This window comes from Pavona decussata, unplaced genomic scaffold (genome assembly GCF_977016875.1).
Source record: "Pavona decussata unplaced genomic scaffold, jaPavDecu1.1 SCAFFOLD_89, whole genome shotgun sequence".
Taxonomy (NCBI): domain Eukaryota; kingdom Metazoa; phylum Cnidaria; class Anthozoa; order Scleractinia; family Agariciidae; genus Pavona; species Pavona decussata.
In genome coordinates this window covers 332,449-349,042 of record NW_028145506.1, presented here as the reverse complement: position 1 = coordinate 349,042, position 16,594 = coordinate 332,449, and the positions used below count along the sequence as shown (strand labels likewise).

The window sequence follows — 16,594 nt, the reverse complement described above, 5'->3', positions numbered from 1 at the left end:
TAACGGCCCTGTATTAAGCGGCCACCCTCTATTAAGCGGCCACTTTTTAAAGTCCCGATTTTTCGCGCATACAAACGCTGTATTTGGTACCTGCATTAGGCGGCCACCTCTATTAAGCGGCCGCGGCCACCCTGTAGCAGTCCCATGTTTGTCTTTCTTTGTTATTTTTACCTGTATAAAGCGGGCACCCTTGAATGGAAAAGCCATTACTTTTAATTAGCAACATTACCGTTATAACTCCACTTCGATCGTAACAACTATGAAATGACGGAATGAGATATTTTGTCGTGAATCGAAGTCACGTAAGTAAGTGAGTTAGAAATACAGTACTGTACACCGCACAAAAGTAGAGGAAAATTTATTACACAGTGCTTTTACACAATGTTACGTATATTATACCATTAAGTTACAAGTTGGCACTGAGCTTTGTTTAAAGTATTGATCTCTTGAAAGAGTGTTGATTGTCCTATTGTTTCCTTGCATGAAATGTTTTTGTATGATAGACACCATTAAAATTGACGTTAGGCAACGCCCAGTGAGTATCTTTAGTGATCCTGTATTAAGCGGCCACCTGTATTAAGCGGCCAGTTGCTCAAGTCCCGAGGGTGGCCGTTATATACAGGGTGTTTCAAAAGTTCGTGGACACTTTTTTAATACAAATAAATGATAGTTTTAGGAATCCAATATTAATGAAGGTTTTCCAGTTTTATGTGCATTGTTTCCTTTGACCACTGTTGAAACATCAATATCCAGAGTGCCCCCATTGTTCTGTATAACGTTTTTGAGCCATTGCGGCATGGAACGAGCCCGCTCCCTTAGGCTTGCTAGCGGTATGTTTCGCCAGGCTTGCGGTAACCTTGATTTTAGTCCTTCCATCATCTTAGGGATCAGATCTCTGTATGCAGCTTCAACGATGATGTTCCATAGGTTTTCAATACGGTTAAGGTCAGGTGAATTTGCTGGCCACTCACCTTTTTGGATAAAATTCAAGAGGTTTCCCTTGCACCACTGCTGTGTTGCTTTCGCCGGATGTGCTGATGCGCCATCTTGAACGAAGGTCGCACTGCTATTGTTCGTGAAAAGCTTTCGTTTTACAGGCTCTTCTGTTGTAGATCTTCGGCTGAAAAGAGGCTTCACTTCTTTCTCAAGGATTTTTGTGATTTAATACTCTGCCGATACAGTTTGTCCTTGCGGGATGAAATGTAGGATGTGAGGCCGCGGCCTGTCATGCCACCCCAAACCATCCATTTGGCACTTCCTTTAGCTTGGTACGATGGCGGAACTTGACTCCCCTGTGAGCCCCATACTATATCGTTTTTAGGGTTCAGAAGATGAAAAAGGTATTTAGGGCACTCGAGCTCATCGCTAAAGAGAAATTTTTCCCATTCATCTGCTGTAAATTTACGATATTCACGAGCGAATACTAAGCGAGCTTTCCTCTGGTTGTTGCTCAGAAGTGGAAGCTTTTTTCGTCTCAAAGGTTTCCATCCTTTTCTTGACATATACCTCCACGCTGTTGGTGCAGATCCAGGCACACCTTTGTTCTTTAGTTGTTTGCTGATTTTTCTTGTAGAATTTCCTCGTTTATACTTTGCTTTTTCTATAACTTTCTTTGCGGTTCTGCTACGGACTGATGGTCGACCACTTCTTGGCTTGTCGTAAAACTCTTGTGAACTTGACCACTTCGCTACCCAGCTCTTGCTTTTTTGCAGTATTTTAGCCGTTTCTCGAACAGATAATCCAGATGATCGTAGAATTGCTGCCTGTGCTCTTAAATAGACTGCCTTTTTTAGGGTTCATAACTGAAATTTTATCAAGACGTTGAAAATCTACTGTATGTGGTTGCTACTGAAAACAGACAAAAAAAGGCGGGAAAGTACAAAAAAACACGACACAGAATTGCACCTTTTGGCGGGAAAATATTTATTTCAACGAGGCTTTTTATCTGACGCATACAAAAGTTCTGAAAATCGATAAATAATAAGATTTGTTAATATCTGCAAGAAAATGGAGAGAAATATAAGAAATCTGGATGAAGTATAGACTTTTTAAAATGTCCACGAACTTTTGAAACACCCTGTACAGGTTCGACTGTATTAAACTGCGGTGATCATTCAAGGTTCAAGATTCATTTATTTCACACTATTTACACAACATTAACATAGAAAGTAAAGTATTACAACAGATAATTACAAGATAAAAATAAATACAGTACAAATTATAAAATGTGTGTGGTGGTCAAAGTAGCAAAGGCTTTCTAGTTGACCACTACCTACTTTAAGTAAACAAGGAAATGACACTGAGCTTTATTGAATATTAGGAGATGTAGGAGATGTTTATAGAGCCTAGGATTAATGTACAGGAGAGAATTACATTTGTTTAAATTCACTTATTCATTCTTTCATTGCAGTTCAAAGAAATATATTTCATATATATATTCCACTTCCATAACTTGACGGGATAATGACCAGCTCCCAGAGCACTGACATTTCTGAGCTTGGTATTCCTGTGCAAATTATAGCCCGACCCCAGCTTGCATTGCGCTTGAAATGTTTTTTTTTTTTCGCGGGAGAAAGAAATCGACCACAACGCTATTCACTGATCCCAAGAGATCGAAGGCCTGATTGTTTTCAATACAAAGGAAACAACTGAAACGTGAAATGAGCGATTCTTCAGCCTAAACAACATGGTAAACTTTCGAGGATTCTTTTTACCGAAAGAAGAGAATTCTAAAAGCGACGGAGCGAGCTCAGAGCCCGACACTGACAGTGACAACGATGATTTCGAAAATCCAGATTACCGCGACATCGTACAGATTGCTGGAGGGAGACGTCAGTCTTCTAACGCCTCAAAAACACGGTGCGTCGCAGAAAAGCTACAGGAACTGGACTACCAGAATGGACGCTTTGTCCTGAAGCCAGGAGAGAAAGTTATTCGCGCTCGATTTGATAGTATGTTCTCATGTCCTTGGTGGATCGTTGAGATATTTGAGATCAACTCGAGTTCCAGAGGTCCACAACGTAAAGAAAAGATTCCTTCCTACTGCATTCGTTGCGACGATGACGTCGATAAATCGTTGCTTTCTTTGTTCCTGACACAAGGATGCTGTGTGAATGGACAACATGCGTTATCGTTCTTGGAGTTCATCGATTGCAGGCATTTGAGACCAACGTTTGTGGATCTGCTAGCAAACCTTCGAGAATTCGCGAGCAGTGGTGAAATCAACAGTGAAATTGCTAAGCAAATTCGAACAAGTTTGGCCTCCACACGTAAGTTTTTGGGCTATATTATTCTGCAATTGCTCCAGTTTTTGCTATTAATTTACTGTATTCGAAAAGGAAAAGTTGTGTTATCTGGGTGGCGTGACCGGTTCCGCAGGTATGCACACGGAATGTTCTAATGTTTATCAGCACCCCCCTAACGATAACAGGAATCCGATGCCTCAAATTTTTGTCGGCGTCCTGTGAAGAAAAAAATCCGAGGGGTTGAATTTTTGGCAGTGCCTTTGAAACTCAAAAGGTCCAAATTTTGGCAGCTCTTTTGAAAAAAGTGTCCCCACTCAAGGTCAGGCCCCCCCAAGGGACATGTAGCAGGGAAAATTTCCCTTGTGTGATGTCCCCATTTATTTTGTTGCAGGGACAAAACGTTGTCCCCGCTACAAGCTGCATGAAATTCAGCTGATGTGAATTTGTGTGTTGTGAAGCATGGACAAAGTGACCCAAAGCAAAAAGTAATTTTCAATGTTGCATTGTTAACATTGCTCTTGCAAACTGTCCCTGCTACAAAATAGGAATGAGCCAACAAAAATGCGCTAATTTTTATTCATTATCCCATGAGCCTTCTTGTGCTCTGTCCCCCGTACTGGAGAACATGTATATTACGCAGAAGATCTTCGGCATGGAAGTAAGCAATTTAAGTCAAGGTCTGGTGTATTTTGTGTTGATTTTTGGAATGGACTTGAAACAGACTTAACTTGAGGTTGGTGTAGCATATTTTTGTGCTAAAATCGTGGTGTAAAATTTCGGCATATGAAATACAAAATTTCATGCCTCCCGTCCACTAAAAATAAATTAAAGTTGAACCAGCAGCAACTAAAATGCTAACCTTAACCATCTGTTATTCTTTTTCTAAAGAAACATGGATGTGTTGCTATTTTTTCAATTGTGTGATCATTGAAATCATCCCCTGCAAAATAAAAAGTCCATGAAAAAGGCTGAAATTGAAACCATTTGAAAGGACATCTAGTGACCGGTGTACTGAAGTCACTTCTTTGACATGCAGTGCAATTTGCATATATCAAATTCCTCACTGTAAAAATCTCCAACTGCACGGGCAGGAAAAACAACTGACATGGAATAAGTGGGTAATGATCTTGTAGCATCCTCAGTGTTTTATGAGAATTAGAAATCATGAATACTCCACACTGGGAGAGCGTAATTAAGTCAGTGAACAGCTAATAAGAGATACATTACAAGTCGGTCGCATTGTTATGAAATCTTTGCCTTTTTGTACATAATTGCTGTCCAGATTTTCTTTGATTTCATACAGTATGGATGACCAATCTTGTCACCCTTCATTGGATGTAAAGGTGCAAAATGCCGCCACATAATTTCCAAAAATGGAATATTTTACGCGTCGGATGAACTCAGATCACAGATGAATGTTTTGTAACAGATTTGTCTTATGACTTAAACAGCAGGGGTTATTATTGTAAACCATTTCTGGTATATTACTGGATGCAACCAAAAGAAATCAGTGAAGCATCTGTGAGTTCCTTTTTGTGTATGTTGCTTGCATTTTAAGAAAAATGAAATAAGCTAATTCATTGCTTATTTAGCTTCTTGCTCAAAATCCTATTTCAGCATCAAATAGGCCCTCTGTGCATCAAAGGCCTTCAGTTATCCTGAAGGTTAATTTCCAGAAGTTGCACGGCAATGCCACAACGAATTAACATTTCATGTACACTGTACAGTTAAAACTTCAATTTGATGCAACAGTGTTTCAAATTGTACTCATGGATCCTTCTATTTGTTGTCTTTTATCAGCCACTGGCAAAGCCTTTTTGGTCCCAGAACTGACCAAAGTTGCCCACCGTCTGTTTCCCCGGCATGCCAACACACTGTTTTCATCTTTCAAGCTGCAGGTGCTGCAGGACATAGCTAAAGCCCTTGAAAGAGAGCCATGGGTGCTTGGATTTCAGCATGTCATGCAAGAAAGGTTTGGAATGTCAAGTTGTGAGGTGAAGATTCCATCGTTTGTGAACTGTAAACTTATGGAAAAAATGCCTGTTGTGAACCGTGATGCTTTGTATATCTACAATGCTCTGTGCAAGGTGACGCATAAATATGGTCACACCTACGTGCCACTGTGGCAGTTGAAAAGCAAAAAGTGTTATGAGCCACCATTCACACCTCAAGTTTACCGTGTTAGTACCTGGGAGGAGAGCCTAGATTATCTGAAGGAAATAAATGTTGTGAAGACCGCTGGTGATGCGTATGGCAATGGACGCTCTGTGTTTTTGCCGCACATTCGAGGATATGAGCAAACAATTGTCAGAAACATCTGCAAGATGATGAAGAAGAGACCTTGGGTCAGTAGCTTGGAGATAGATGAGCAGGTGGGTTATACAGCTTTGATAACTCATGTAAGCTAAAATTTTCACCTTTCATTGTGTGGGCTAAAGGCAGTTAATCGTTTTCATGATATAAAAAGTATTATAATATCCTGGTTATAGGCCCCTTGTTTTGTCAACAGAGTTGAGGTGGGGAGGGGGGGGGGGGCTGTGAGAGCAGGGAGCAGGGATGGCACAGTGGTGAGAACATTTGCCTCTGTCCAATGTGGCCTGGGTTTGATTCCCAGACTCTGCATGATATGTGGGTTGAGTTTGTTGTTGGTTCTCCTCCTTGCTCCGAGAGGTTTTTCTCCTTGTACTCCGGTTTTCCCCTCTCCTCAGAAACCAACATTATTTTCTGAATTCCAATTCGATCTGGAGAATGTCCCCAATTAGTGTTCTGTGCTGAATACATTGTCATTTAGACAGGGTTCATGCTACTCCTTGAAGTCCTTGAAAAGCCCTGGAATTTAATTTTAGATTTCAAGGGCGTTTGAAAAGCCCTTGAAAAGAAGAATTGTTGCTGAAAGTACTTGAAAATAATGAAAACTCCTTGAATCTTTGTTTGGATGGGAAATAATATATGATTGTATTAAAGTAATTCAGGGCTTGAATGCAGATTTCAAAATAGGGGACAGATTATATCCGGGGGAGCTTTTCTAAAGTTGCTATAGACCAATGAAAACATTATGAAACATAGTGCAAGGCATATGCATATGCTTTGAAAACTCAGTTTTTAGTGCTTGAATACTCCTTGAATTTTATGTCCAAAAACCAGCATGGACTATGTTTAAATAAAGTGGTATATTTCTTTTTTTATTTACATTGACACTTCAATAAAGTTATTTAATAAGGAAATTTGGCCACCGTAAAGAGATTTGAGTGCTGATCAATGTGTTGAGCATTAACCCTCAACCACTCTGATGAAGGCCGGGTAACACTCGAATCTCTTCATGGTGGGCATATTACCTTATCATAAAACTGAACATTTGTTTCCACTCCCCCCACCCCCCGTGCCCCCCCCCCCTCTACTGATGGAGCATCAGAGTTTCTTCAGCAGCTAACCCCCCTTATAACAAAAGAAGTCAGCTGAAAGTACATTTTGAGTTTACAATACTTTTAGAGTGATATACAGTCAGACCTCCACATGTGACAACCTCTCGTTTACAAGTGATCACCTATCCAAGAACACCAAATTCTTCTCAGTCAAAGCCCTGTAGTTGGAACCTCTTGTAAACGACCACCTCTTGTAAGCGACTGCAACCACTCTTTAAGGTGACAGCATTATGTAATGTTTAAAACAGGAGCAGCAGTGTTTTATCGGGATTTAAAACCATGAGGCGCAGCCGAGTGGTTTTATACCCAATAATACACGTGCTGCAAGTTTTTTGAATGGCTTCAAAAACATTCCTGGAAAAGTGTGTGTCAAGACAGTCCATAACAATGATGCTTTTGTGAACATTGGAAATTAGCATATGAGAAAAACACTGAACAATGCATACTAATAAGGAGGGGTTTTATTGGGTTTTAAAACCACTGCACATGATGTTTTATTGACCATTTGATAGGTCAATGGGCTTATGAATTATTAATGAATTTTGAAATTTATTTTATGGTTTTTAACTGTGGTTTTTAACCTCTTGTGAGCGACCACTTGACACATGGTCTAATCTCCATGTTTGCTGTACTGTATGACTACACTACTTAAATTTTACAAGGAACTTTTAAGAGACAGCCTAACACTGCTTGTAATGTAACTAAGAAAATGTATGCGATTAATTCTCTTCGAATAAGTAGATGTGTCAGACCTGTTCTCAGAAGAGACTCCCTGTGGCTCGACTCATGCTAAGCAACCACCTCCCGTGAGGGACCACTAAATCTTGGCATTTAGGGTTGTCACTTACTGGTTTATTGGACTGTATGAGTATGATATGAGAATGTAGAATGTATTAACCACATTTGGGGATGACAACTTAGGCAAAAAAAATTTACATCCTTGGTTTATGAAAATAGTTTTAATCCATGACATTTTTGTCGTTCTCTAGGTTTTTGGTGGTGATGAAGACCAGTTAAAAGCAGCGAAGATGATAACAACAAGTCCAGTGGTCGTCTTGTCAGGGAGGGGAGGATGTGGTAAAACACATGTGGTTTCAACAGTTTTATCAAAGGCATTGAAACTCAAGAGAGCTGAGTTCACACCTGCAAGTGAGTCTTCCTTCCTCAGACAGGATGGAATTTCCTTGGCCGACCTTTCTCAAAGTTTGCCAGATACATGTACTTCACAGATGGTCTCTCAAGGCTGCTCAAGTCCCTCACCTGCGTCGTCCTGTAGTGTTGTCCATGAAAATCCCCCAAAGGAAGAAAATTGCCTTCAAAATGCACAGTCTCCTCGGCGCCAATGTGAGAGAAGTGACCCTTGTGGTGATGAAGTTTTGCTGACGGCACCAACTGGTAGAGCAGCTTCCATTCTGGGCAAGCGCACTGGGCTTCAGTCGTACACCTTACACTCTGTGATCTTCAGTTACCTGCACTGGCTGAAGGAAGTCAAGAGCGGTGAAAACCATTCCGGATGGAAATTTTCAGGCGTCAAGCTTCTTGTTTGTGACGAGAGTTCGTTGATATCTGTGAAGACGTTCTCCACTTTGATAAGCATACTCATGAGGAAAGCCGCAGTGCAACAGATCATCTTATTGGGTGACAAGAATCAACTACCGTCAATTGAGCCTGGGAATTTCCTGAGTGATGTGTACCATGCTCTCATCCCTTATGGCTGCAGCGTCACCCTGAGAACAAACCACAGGGCTGAATCTCAACTGATTGTGGAAAATGCGAGTAGGATTTCCCTTCAAGAGATGCCGTTTTTTCCAGGAGACCCCAAGAGAGGATTTATTTCACTTTGCTGTCAAGCAAAACAAGATGATGCCGATGACATGGCCGTCACCAAAGTGGTTCGAGATCTGTTAGAAGGCAAAATACCAACTGTCAAATTACCAGAGCCGGAGAAATCTCAATTCATCGCTTTTCGGAGGATAGACTGCTTAAACATCAATGAGCTGTGTGCTCGTCATTACAACAAGCATTCCCTCAAGGATGCCAAAGGAAAACTTGACTTTCAAGTCGGTGACAAAGTGTGTGTCAAGAAAAACACTGTGTGCTTCGATGTTTACACTCAAGAGGAGGTGAAGTTCTGTAATGGCGAGATCTTCTTTATTAGAGACGTTTTGGGGGAAGAAGACAACCGAAACAAGAAGACAACTTACTTTGCTCTGGACAATGGAGAGAAGGTAGTGAAGGTTGATGTCAAGATGCTGAAGAAGGCTAAATTGCGTCATGCGTGGGCCAGGACAATCCACACCTACCAGGTAATTTTTGCGTGACCAAAATAATAATTCTCATTTCTTACTGCTTACATTTCTCGGAATCTTGTCATGAGAATGTCGTGGTACGTCCGGGCAATATCCAGATTTTGTTCCTGTTTATGACGGTTACCTTTCTGCTTGACAATGTTTATTTATGTAGCAAAGAAAAAACAACAAATCAACAACACTGTACATGGTGTAGACTTCAAAGATCCCATAAAATGTTCAACAGGCTGGAATATCGAGAATAACTCGTCAAGAAATTAACACCAGTATAGAGCGGTTTTGTGTCGAAAGTAATTGGCGTTTGCCTTGATGCTGCTTTAGTGCACTTTGTGATTGGTTAGTAAAATTTACGCCTCTTTTTCAACCAATGAGAAGCTCAACCCCAAACAATCGTGCCTTTTTTGCACGCGTTTCCCGCGCTTGACGCGGATACATACGTTCTCATTTGTTCTTTGCGCTGTTTGCGTCTGTCGTGATTGGACAGAGAAATACACCATTTCCGGGTTGCTTTGAGCCTCATTGTGAAAGCGAGGCTAAGTGCAAAATTTTGTTATGAAAATTAGTTTCCATTCATATGCAAACAAAACTAGTTTTCATATGAAAAGTTTTGCACTTAGCCTCGCATTTAGACTGTTCACAGTCCCTCTATTTTTCCGTGGGATTCTCGAGACCGGTACGCTTCGATGGAGCTGCGCCATCTTGGTTTGTAAAAGCGAGTACGATCTGGGGAGAGTGTCTAAACTACCGAGGGGAGGGGAGCTTCCCCTCCCTCACTATACTAACACCCACTCCCGCTCCCCTCGGTAGTTTAGACACTCTCCCCAGATCGCGCTCGCTTTTACAAACCAAAATGGCCGCGGTTCCACCGAAGCGTAACGGTCTCGAGAATCCCACGGAAAAATAGGGGGGCTGTGAACAGTCTACCTCGCATTCATAGTGAGGTTCATAGCAACTCGGAAATGGCCTATTACTTTGGTTTTAGAGCGTTTCCGTGATTGGTTAGCAAAGTTCGCGCCACTTTCTCAATTAATGACAAGTAAACCAAAACCAATCGTGTCTTGATTGCAAGCGCAGTTTCCCGCGCTTGACGCCGGTTGTATGTATTTGCTTCGAGTTCTGATTGGCTTGTTGCGCTGTTGGCATCTGTTGTGATTGGTCATTATAATTACTTTGGTTTTGGTCTTACAATAGACCTTATCACGGTTTTCGACGCTATTTTGACGAGTAGGCAAACACGTCTGAAATAACAGTGTTTGGCGTCGAAATCGTGATAAGGCCTATTTATTCTCTAATCTTTTTTTCCATTTTCTTTTCTCGCAGGGTTCAGAGATTGACACGGTCGTGTACGTCGTTGGAAGCCCTATCTACCAAACATGCCAACATGTTTACACAGCTGTCACTCGCGGTGTTCGACAAGTTATAGTTATCAACGATCCCAGAAACTTGGAAGACGCAGTGAAGACGAAGCCGTTTGCGAGGAAAACGAAGCTACAGCAATTTCTTAGATCAGATTTAGAAAAGCCTGTTTCTGATGAAGCAGATGGGGACGAGGAAGAAGATGGCGTCTTCCCTTCTACAGCTCACGAACAAAGTGGATGTCTTGCCAGTAATGATGATGATGATGTGTTTTGCAGTCGGAATCTTGACCTAGATCATCCTCCTTTAGGGTTCCAAACTTCGAGCCAGTTTTTAGCCAACAGCGCTAGTGGTGGTGATTCACTCTCTTCCAGCCAAGGTACTGACGGGGCAGACTCCTCTTACAATGCAAAGGGCAGTGAAATCTGGGAAAATGTTTTCAAAGAAGATGATGATGAGGAAATCTTGGCATGGGCTCTGGAAGTAGAGCCAGACATTCAGACTGCTCCCTCAGATGCTCAACTCTTACCTCGTGCAGATTGCGCGGTTAATTCCAATCCACACGATTCAGTTTTCGAAAACACTTGCGCGGCCGAAGATTTCCACATCTCAAGAAGTAATTTGAAGATCAAACAGGAGAAACGTGACGTGGCGGAGTGCCTTGCGTCGGAAACATCTGATGCTGTCGGTGAAGGTGTCAGTGATAATGGGTTTGTGAGTTCTGGTGATTTCACCCCTGAGAGACGTCCGTTTCGAGTTAAGAGCGAGAGACCGGATTGTTTAGTTGATGATTCTTCTGATCAGTTTTTTGGAAGTCTACACGACCTTACACGGAGTGCTACAATTTTGTCGTCCTCATCGGTTGAGCAAGGATTGCAATGGACAAACATTGCAAGTGTTACAAAAGGCAACAGCCCGAAGACATGCCCCAGAACACCCTCTAAATGTTCCACATTTCCTACGCCCCCACAGACCCCAACTAGCCGTAAAAGGAGCTCTTCTTCTTCAACAACGCGCCTGTCCAACTCTGCCCCAGCGAAAAGTGTACCTCAGAGATCAACTCCTTTAAGGAAATCTGGAGGCACCCCCCCTAAAGGCAGACGGAGATCATTTACAGCTAAATACGACACTCGCTGCATTGTGTGTAGGGGCCCAATTGTTGCTGGACTACATCAGATAACCCACTTGGAAAGTGGCTCAGCCAAATCTTGGGTGCATCAGGAATGTATATTGTCAAAGTAACGATGGTAACGGTAAACACCAAAGCAAATCTTACCGGCCCAACCTAGCAAACTGATGACAAGTTATTATGTATTGATAGATTTTTTAATGGAAAAATGTTTAATGTTATTGAAAAATGAAACACAAAAATATAGTTTTGTTGAGAAATTATTATGTATTGATAGATTTTCTAATGGGTGAATGTTTAATGTTATTGAAAAATGAAACACAAAAAGTATAGTTTTGTTGAGACTAAATTACACAGAGTATTTACGGATTTTTGTTCTGAGCAAGCTGCATGTCATTACGAAATGAATTTTTCTCATATTTGTTATGATTGTAATTTACGCTCGATTGAAAAAAAAAAGTCCGGTACGAATTACACGTACTGATGGAGTTATGGGGTGATCTAATTAGCTTCAGCATATTTTGTGTTTTTCTGTTTGACCGGGAGAAATATGTAAATTTTGAGCCCTATAAACTGCACGTGCTTTTAGTTTCTGACAAGTTGCATGCGAATAAGCTCATAGGTCAAACGTTTTTTGGAAAGTTGTTGGAGTCTTATCGTTCATGGTTAATACCTTTTACATGTCAACGTTCTTCAGTGGAGTATAATGTCTTCACCAGTTGTACGCCAACAAAACTAATACCAGGATAAAGGTTTTGTGAAGTTATTTTTCCCTGCTTTAGTTTTAAGTTCAAAATTTCTAGAGTAACCCCCAAATCCAAGAGAATGTTCAGGTCAGAGTTGAATTAAATTTAGAACAGGTTTGCTTTAGTCTCTCAGGAAATTAATTATAACGGTAATTTACATGCACCGATTATAATCAGGCCGATTTGACCCAATTCGACAAAGAAACTGAGTGAGCAAACGAAATTCAGGGCGATTTATAAAAATCTGTGACAGGGTTGCAAATCTTTCGAATGAGGCCCATTTTTTACCCCTCGCTACACCAACAGTAAAACAAATCGGCCGTCAAATGGTAACGTGTACATCAACCCATGCAATAGACTCTTCTTCAAAATGGCGGCCGAAAATTCAAATAAGTTAAAACTAAAAACGTATACCAGCACTAGAAAGAGCACTTTTACTTTAGTAACCCTGCATAGTTTCAGCATATCAGGTGTAATATCAGCTGAGAAAATATAAGTTGAAAAATGAAAAATTTACAGACGTTTGTATGGCTCGTATTCCCTCAGTCATACAAACGTCTGTAAATTTGTCAAATTTTATCTTACATTTCCTAAGCTGATATAACACCTAATATGCTGAAACTTTGCAAGGTTACTAAAAGAAAGGTGCTCTTTCCAGTGCTGGCATCAGTTTTTCATTCAGTTCAATTTTAACTCATTCAAATCTGTTGCCGCCATTTTGGAGAAGGGTCTATTTATCGAGATTGTAAATTAGCCCAACCGCTACCACCAACTTAGCTAATAGATTTCAAGTCATTATGTACTGATAGATTTTCCAGTGGAAAAATATTTTATGTTATTTTAAAATGGAAGACAAAAATATCGTTTTGTAGAGATTAAATTACAGAGAATTGTTAAGGTTTTTTATACTGAGCAAGTTACACGGCATTTGATACGAATTTATTTAATTAAAATGGCGAAATGAATTTTTCATATATTGTTATGACTGAAATAAATTGTCTTCACCGAGCACTTTCCTTTGAATGGTAAAACCGGTCGTTCTGGTGGGAGAACAAATGGAACAGTCCCTCCCACAGGAAATTTTTCGGAAAAAAGGAATAACTTAAAGACCTATTCCTTTTTTCTTGTTTCTAGCGAAATGACCGCGTGCCCCTCCTTGAGAATTGGGAAATAACGTGTTATTGATCGTGCTTTTTCAATCATACTTTAATATCGTACCATTTGGCAATTATGCTTTTCCAGCAAATATTTCGTCCTATTTAATATATTATTCGACCAAGAATCTTTCTTGTACTGAAATTTGAATTGTAATGACATCCTGACAAGAGCAGCATGTCCTTTGAAAAGTAGCCTTGTGGCGCAAATCAGCTGGCATATTAATTGCCTTGGAAATGCACATTCATTTCCGTCGGATTTTTTTTAAGGAAATGATGTCTCGAAAAACGTTTCCTTTGTAGGAAGAAACAACAGAATTATCTTCGAGACCGAAACCTCTTGTTTCTATTTATTCCCAAACGTGTTTTTCGCCGTATGTATATTCCCTGACACGGAGAACGAATCACGCGCGGAGAAAAACGCGTTTGAGATTAATAAAAACCTTTAGAAACGGGCCACACCTCGAAATTCATTCTCTTGCTTCCTTGAATGCGTATCAGTTGGTTTCGAATGGAGAAAGTTGCACAATTATTTGAGTAGAGACTTTGGTTATATTTTTCATACAAACTCCAAATTTTTCCAAATGTGAGTCAGGAGTTAGATGTCATTCCCCCGGGGGGGTTACTTCCTTCAGTTATAAGAGACTAATGGGGATGTGCCGCTGGATAGGGTCGCATTTTCACGACTGGATTGACTAGAATGGGGTCAAATTTCCAATAGAGTTACTAGAATGGGGTCGCACATTTTCGGATTTTTGGGGTGAGAAAATTCTATTAAGTAGGGATTCAAAATGGTCTCGGTTAAAAAGTTCAGAAAGTTGTTGTTTATTAAATGTAACAATCACCTCGCATTACATTCCGTTCTTGAAAGTAGATGCATAAATAGAAAGTGACTTAGTTGGGATCGCGAAAATTACATTTTCCCAAAAAGGGGACTAAGATGGGGTCTATAACTGGCCACAAAATAGACTATAATGGGGGGGCAGGGGCTCTGAGAGGCCAGCGGAACCGTTACCCAGCACAACTTAACCCAAGTACCCCTCCCCCCCCCCTCGGGGTCATTCCCTTTGGCGCAGGATCGAGTGTAAACATGTATAGCGTATGACCATTTTTATTTTCATACATTAGAATGTCTTCTTTAAGTATAACAAATCATGTGAAGCAGCCGTTCACAGCTTCTGAGGGGCGCCCCCCCCCCCCCCAAACTATTTCGTGACAGCTCGCTTGACCCTCAAGTCACGCCAGGATCCTTCTGGTCACGCAAGGGTTGAAAGCATGAGAGGTGTGTCCTATAAAACGTTATCATCACGAAATTCAATCATGGTAATATAAATTGTAAATTTCAAATGTAAATTGGGTGGAAAATGAATAAAACCTGCAGCTGAAACTACCGTCGAGTTCAATTTGAGTTGTAGTTCCCAGGTCATCGCAGGTACGGTATAGAACGCCTGACGGGTTCTTTCACGGAGCGAAACTGCAGCACTCTGCAAAATGAAAGGGGGACATTTTACTGCAGTTGTGTAGAAACTTCACCCAAGTCATGGGGACGTTGCAGATGTCCGATATATTTCAAGGTCTGCAGTTCGCGGTTGATTTTGCTGCCTCCTCACAACTGTCATTCAAAGAAAAGCAAGAAATTCGAGGAAATGTCATTGAAAACGGAGGAATCTTGTCATATATCTTGACCAAACAGGTGGGAAGCATTTAAGCTTATATAGAAAAATTGTCATCAACAGCAAACATGTCTCATTATTCGTGAGGTCGGTGAGTTAAGTCTCGGATCGGCTGAATGTCTGGACTAAGTAACTATGGTTTTATATCGCTGGAATACTGTTGTTTAAAGAATTGTTCGTCGTGGCATGGTTTTTCAGTTTTAAAGTTCCGAGACTTCCGCATTTCGCATTGCATCCTTACAGTGCAAGCTACGTACATGTAGAGCTCAAAAATAATGTTTCCGGTTTGCCAAATAAAGTTTTGTGATGATCGAGCGATTCGTTAACGACAGAAATCGGGTACATTTTAATTAATTACCGAAGATCTTAATTCGGCGTGAGTTTCCAAATCACTCGTTTTCGTAACACCCACTGTACTGGCACGCGATCGTGGTCTTCGATGTAAAGCGTCGTAAGACAGAGGTAATGCCTGGCTTAATTAAGATTACATGTATCTCATAGGCGTTGCCGTGACGAAAAATTAACTAAGCTTTCGAAAACTTCAACCTGAATTTCAATCAAACCGTTGTTGTCCAAGACTTGATCCAAGACTTGTTTGTATTGAGAGAGACAAAGCATTATTATTTATAAGACCAGACACGAACAAAACAACTTGAACTATATAGGCCTAATAAAGAAATAGGAAGACTTTCTCTTAAGCACAGAGGTACTATGATATGGAATGCTATCCCAGGCAAAACCAAGAACTGTGATCAAACATCAACACCTCCAAAAAACACAAAAACATCAATGACTTTAGCTTCAGTAAAGAAGGTTCCCTCATTATGGACAATAATGACTCCTTTTATTATTATTATTGACTTCATTTTTATTTTAGTCTTAGTTTTTAATCATGCATATGTAATACACATGCACACACAATTTGTTATACATTTTTCAATTTATTTTCTTGTTGTAAATTTGTTAGTTTACTTTTAAGGCAGGTCCACATCACCCTTTGGCTGCCAAATTATAAACGGGCGTCGCCAAATAAAGTTTATGTATATGTATGTCCAAACATATCTACGAATTCTATCCCGTTGTAGGGATTAGAGTCTACAGGCAGTCAGCATAACATTTCCTGGTGCAACTACTCCTGCAGCCGCTTGGGGTGGAACTTCTAAACTCTCAGCATATCTTTGGCATGAGACATACAAGGAATACACCCTGGGTTTGAACATGATACATGTACAGCTTTTTGTAGGAAGGGCTATTTTAATTTGTAAAATGACATCATCATTTATTTCTTCATGTCACTGGAGGATCTGCCATATGTACATTTATCAGTACTATTTTCTAAAGATATTTCATTATTTATTTCAGCTGACACACCCATAACTATTTATAGTGACCCACATATCTATAAGTGTAAGCATTGTTACAAGCCCAGCTATAAATTCATCAGAAAACAAGCCTTATTTTGGCATATATTGAACAGATCAAGGTTGTTCAGATATTAGAAGCTGTTACAATGCCTGGCTTAAATTACATTTGTGTGGAAATTTAAGTAGTGTATTTTGC

General features: G+C 40.4%; 2 protein-coding genes across 3 annotated transcripts in view; both read left to right on the top strand.

The window, feature by feature from the left end:
* The first annotated feature begins 2,581 nt into the window (after positions 1 to 2,581).
* Positions 2,582 to 12,010, top strand: LOC146474406 (DNA helicase B-like). 2 transcript variants are annotated; one of them, XM_085116992.1, is made up of 4 exons: positions 2,582 to 3,269; positions 5,046 to 5,617; positions 7,657 to 8,973; positions 10,297 to 12,010. In XM_085116992.1, the coding sequence occupies exons 1-4, from the start codon at positions 2,687 to 2,689 to the stop codon at positions 11,572 to 11,574; spliced, it is 3,750 nt and encodes a 1,249-aa protein (XP_084973118.1). In that variant the 5' UTR covers positions 2,582 to 2,686; the 3' UTR covers positions 11,575 to 12,010. The 2 variants fall into 2 exon arrangements, with proteins under 2 accessions (XP_084973118.1, XP_084973119.1); XM_085116993.1 differs by lacking the exon at positions 2,582 to 3,269 and adding an exon at positions 3,695 to 3,978.
* A 2,801-nt stretch (positions 12,011 to 14,811) lies between these two features.
* The window catches only part of LOC146474403 (uncharacterized), a 60,570-nt gene continuing 58,787 nt past the window's right edge, over positions 14,812 to 16,594 (top strand). Inside the window, exon 1 of the mRNA XM_085116996.1 lies at positions 14,812 to 15,054. Coding sequence (XP_084973122.1) covers positions 14,902 to 15,054 — 153 coding nt within the window. The 5' untranslated portion in view covers positions 14,812 to 14,901. The remainder of the gene's footprint in view (positions 15,055 to 16,594) is intronic.